The 4,095-nt window shown below is 27.2% G+C and overlaps 1 protein-coding gene across 1 annotated transcript; it reads left to right on the forward strand.

The window, feature by feature from the left end:
* Positions 1 to 529: 529 nt before the first annotated feature.
* Positions 530 to 890, forward strand: LOC133336379 (RYamide neuropeptides-like; the record flags this gene model as incomplete). Its single annotated transcript, XM_061544675.1, has 2 exons — positions 530 to 714; positions 790 to 890. Coding segments are annotated over exons 1-2 (279 nt in total), but the record flags the coding sequence as incomplete, so codon positions are not given.
* Between the last annotated feature and the right edge of the window lie 3,205 nt (positions 891 to 4,095).

Below are 4,095 nucleotides of genomic sequence, written 5' to 3' on the forward strand. Positions count from 1 at the left end.
TCCCAACGGATGACCTATTGATATTTGTTTGAAGTCGATTCACATTTAGATAAATATCACATATTTTATTTCATTCAATTTCATGTTAATAGTCCTGTTTAATATACCCATAGTGGTGAAGGTTATCATATAGTCGGCCCCGTCCGACTTTACTCCTTTCCTTACTGGTTTAAGCTCGGCTTATGGAACGAAAGTTCTGTCACAAGCCAGCTAAGTAAGTAAGCAAGGCGTGGATTTTTTAATAAATATTTTTTCAAGTAGCTCAAAAGTGTTAATTTTTGTTAATAAATATTTTTTCAATTATCTACAGCTGAGAATTTTTTAATAAATATTTTCAAAAGAAAAAAACTCTATGGTCATCACCAAGACCACCTAAATCTAGGTTAACCGAAGTGTAATCGAATATCTTAAATTGTTACCTTCTAAGAACCTTTCTTTGGTTTTTTATTTCTTCCCATTTTTCACCTCTTTTTTTTCTATGTTTTTTTTTTCATCGCACATTTCTTCCCTGTGAAATCCGATCAGATGTCTTAACAATGCACAAACGTCCTTCATTCTTTGTCGGCAGTCGCTATGGCCGTTCATCGGGCGGTGCTTCATCTTCGTCAGCGTTGGCTAGCGGTGCTGCCTATGCACCATCGAAGACACGTCGGCTAAATGTTGTGCCACGCAATGATAGATTCTTTTTGGGTTCACGTTATGGCAAACGAGCGGGTACGCAATTAGAAACAAACCACCAACCACTGGAATCAATGTTAGCGACACCCTATGAACAAGCTTTGTTTTCAGAAATCTCCACCGGCACCCAGTTAAGCAATAAGGCGGCACCCAAACCCATGATGCTATTGAATGATAACTACAATGGTGAGGATGAGGCAGGCGGTAGCAGTGGTGCATCGACACCTTATATGTCTTGCGTCTACACTGGTTTACAGAATTTCTATCGCTGTAACAGTATGTAAGTTACAAGGTTAGAAATGCATGAAAATTTTAGTAAAAAATGGTAAATAATTTTGAATTTGCTTTAATTTCTTTTCAAAATGTTTAAAAAAATATTTTATTGGGGTCCACCCAATGAAAAAAAATAACTATTTAAAATATTTTTTTTTTCAAGTATCCATAAGGCGTGGATTTTTAAAGAAATATTTTTTCAAGTATCCATAAGGCGTGGATTTTTAAAAAAATATATTTTTTTCAAATATCCATAAGGCGTGGATTTAAAAAAAAAATATTTTTTCAAATATCCATTAGGCGTGGACTTTTAAAAAAATATTTTTTTTCAAATATCCATTAGGCGTAGATCTTTAAAAAAATATTTTTTTTCAAATATCCATAAGATCTAGATCTTTAAAAAAATATTTTTTTCAAATGTATAAGGCGTGGATTTTAAAAATTTTTTTTTTCAAATATCCATAAGGCGTGGATTTTTTTAAAAAATATATTTTTTCAAATATCCATAAGGCGTGGATTTATAAAAATTTTTTTTTTTTTAAAAAAATATTTTTTCAAATATCCATAAGGCCTGGATTTATAAAAAAAAAAAATTTTTTTAAAAAAATATTATTTTCAAGATCTTAAAAAAAATATTTTTTTCAAATGTATAAGGCGTGGATTTTAAAAATTTTTTTTTTTCAAATATCCATAAGGCGTGGATTTTTTTAAAAAATATATTTTTTCAAATATCCATAAGGCGTGGATTTATAAAAAAAATTTTTTTTTTTAAAAAAAATATTTTTTCAAATATCCATAAGGCCTGGATTTATAAAAAAAAAATTTTTTTTTAAAAAAATATTATTTTCAAGTATCCATAAGGTGTGGATTTTTAAAAAAAATATTTTTTTCAAGTATCCATAAGGCGTGGATTTTTAAAAAAACATTTTTTTTTCAAGGCGTGGATTTTTAAAAAAATATTTTTTTCAAATATCCATAAGGCGTGGATTTTTAAAAAAAATATTTTTTCAAATATCCATAAGGCGTAAATTTTTAAAAAAAAATATTTTTTTCAAATATCCATAAGGCGTGGATCTTTAAAAAAATATTTTTTTCAAGTATTTTTAAAAAAATATTTTTTTCAAGTATCCATAAGGCGTGGATTTTTACAAGGCGTGGATTTTTAAAAAAATATTTTTTTCAAGTATCCATAGACATACAAGGCGTAGATTTTTAAAAAATATTTTTTTCAAGTATCCATAAGGCGTGGATTTTTAAAGAAATATTTTTTTCAAGTATCCATAAGGCGTGGATTTTTAAAGAAATATTTTTTTCAAGTATCCATAAGGCGTGGATTTTTAAAGAAATATTTTTTTCAAGTATCCATAAGGCGTGGATTTTTAAAGAAATATTTTTTTCAAGTATCCATAAGGCGTGGATTTTTAAAGAAATATTTTTTTCAAGTATCCATAAGGCGTGGATTTTTAAAGAAATATTTTTTTCAAGTATCCATAAGGCGTGGATTTTTAAAGAAATATTTTTTTCAAGTATCCATAAGGCGTGGATTTTTAAAGAAATATTTTTTCAAATATCCATAAGGCCATCCCCAAAGTCCCTCAAATTTTTTTCCCCAAACTGAAAAGAAATTAAAGTAAAAATTATAAAAATTTTGAATCAATTTTTTTTTCAAACATTTTTTGAATGAATTTTATATAAAATTTTCTAGTGATGATAACATGTTTTATGTTAATAAAAATACAGTTAAGAATTTTGCCGCCTACCAGAATAAAAATAATAACAACAACAACTACAACAATAATAATAACGATAATGTGCAGGGGGATAATGACGGCGTAGATGATACTGACGATGACGATACCGAAACTAAAATTGAAAATCTTAACTCTGCTGTGGATAATGATTATGACGATGCTGGTGGTAATGATGATGATGTTGAGGGAGGAAATGTGGGCAGCAATGATGATGATGATGATATCCATGAAGTGCTCTCAACGGATGCAACAGAGGGTGGTGTTGTCGGTGGTGATGGTATTGGAACTGCTGCGGATGATGATTTAGCTGTACTTTTTAATGATGTCAATGTCAGTGGTAAAAATTAAAGTATTTCTTGTTTATTTTTTTTTCACACAAAGAGTTCATAACTCTAACATCCAGTACAAGAACCAAACACCCACCCACCTACACACACACATACACATATATAGAATATCAAATATCTTGCTTGCAATGATATCCCTCTCTGAAACTGAAAATTAAAAAAAAATATTTAGTTTTAAGTATGAAAAAAAGCCAACACTTATAAAATGTCTACTTATGTACGAGTACATATATACAAAAAAAACATATATATACTAGAATTAAAATTTAAATAAACAAAAATATATGTAAAATGAACAACAACAAAAACACGGGCTGGATAAAGTTTAATTCTAGTACATCTACACAAAAACATTTACAAATTTACTTACATACATATATTCAAAATAAAATAAAAAAACTAAAAATCAGCAGAGCTAAAAATTTAAATAAAAAAAAAATATTGAAATAAACAGATGTCATTGTATATAGTAGTTACATTAAATAAAATTTTATGTTTCAAAACAAAAAATCGCATACAAAAACAAAACCCCGAACCGAAAGAATTTATGTCCAAATTATTACAAATAAATATGTATTTATTTATATTTATATTAATTGTTATTTATTTTTTTGTTGTATATTATTATGATTGTAAAAGCAGAGTTCTTAATGAATTACCTATAATAATTATATATAAATATATAAACGTGAATGTATTATTAAGCTATTAGTGAAGATATATACCAAAGGAATATGAAGGAATAGCAAACCAAACAAACAAAAATAAAAATATATTTAAAACAAAGAAATACATATATACATATATTTCAACTGAATACAAAATGCACAAATATGCCAAAAATAAATAATTATGAGCAAAATTATAAAAAACCAAAATTGTTTTGAATGGGGGGAGTTTAAAAAAAAAATAATTTATTCAGATACCAATAAGGCCCGGATTTTCAAAGAAATATTTTTTCAACAAAGAAAAAGGCGTGGATTTTTAAAGAAATATTTTTTCAAGTATCCATAAGGCGTGGATTTTTAAAGAAATATTTTTTCAAA

The sequence above is a fragment of the Musca vetustissima genome, unplaced genomic scaffold (assembly GCF_032173495.1).
Source record: "Musca vetustissima isolate MV318-11 ecotype Yass unplaced genomic scaffold, APGP_CSIRO_Mvet_v1 utg265701, whole genome shotgun sequence".
NCBI classification, from domain to species: domain Eukaryota; kingdom Metazoa; phylum Arthropoda; class Insecta; order Diptera; family Muscidae; genus Musca; species Musca vetustissima.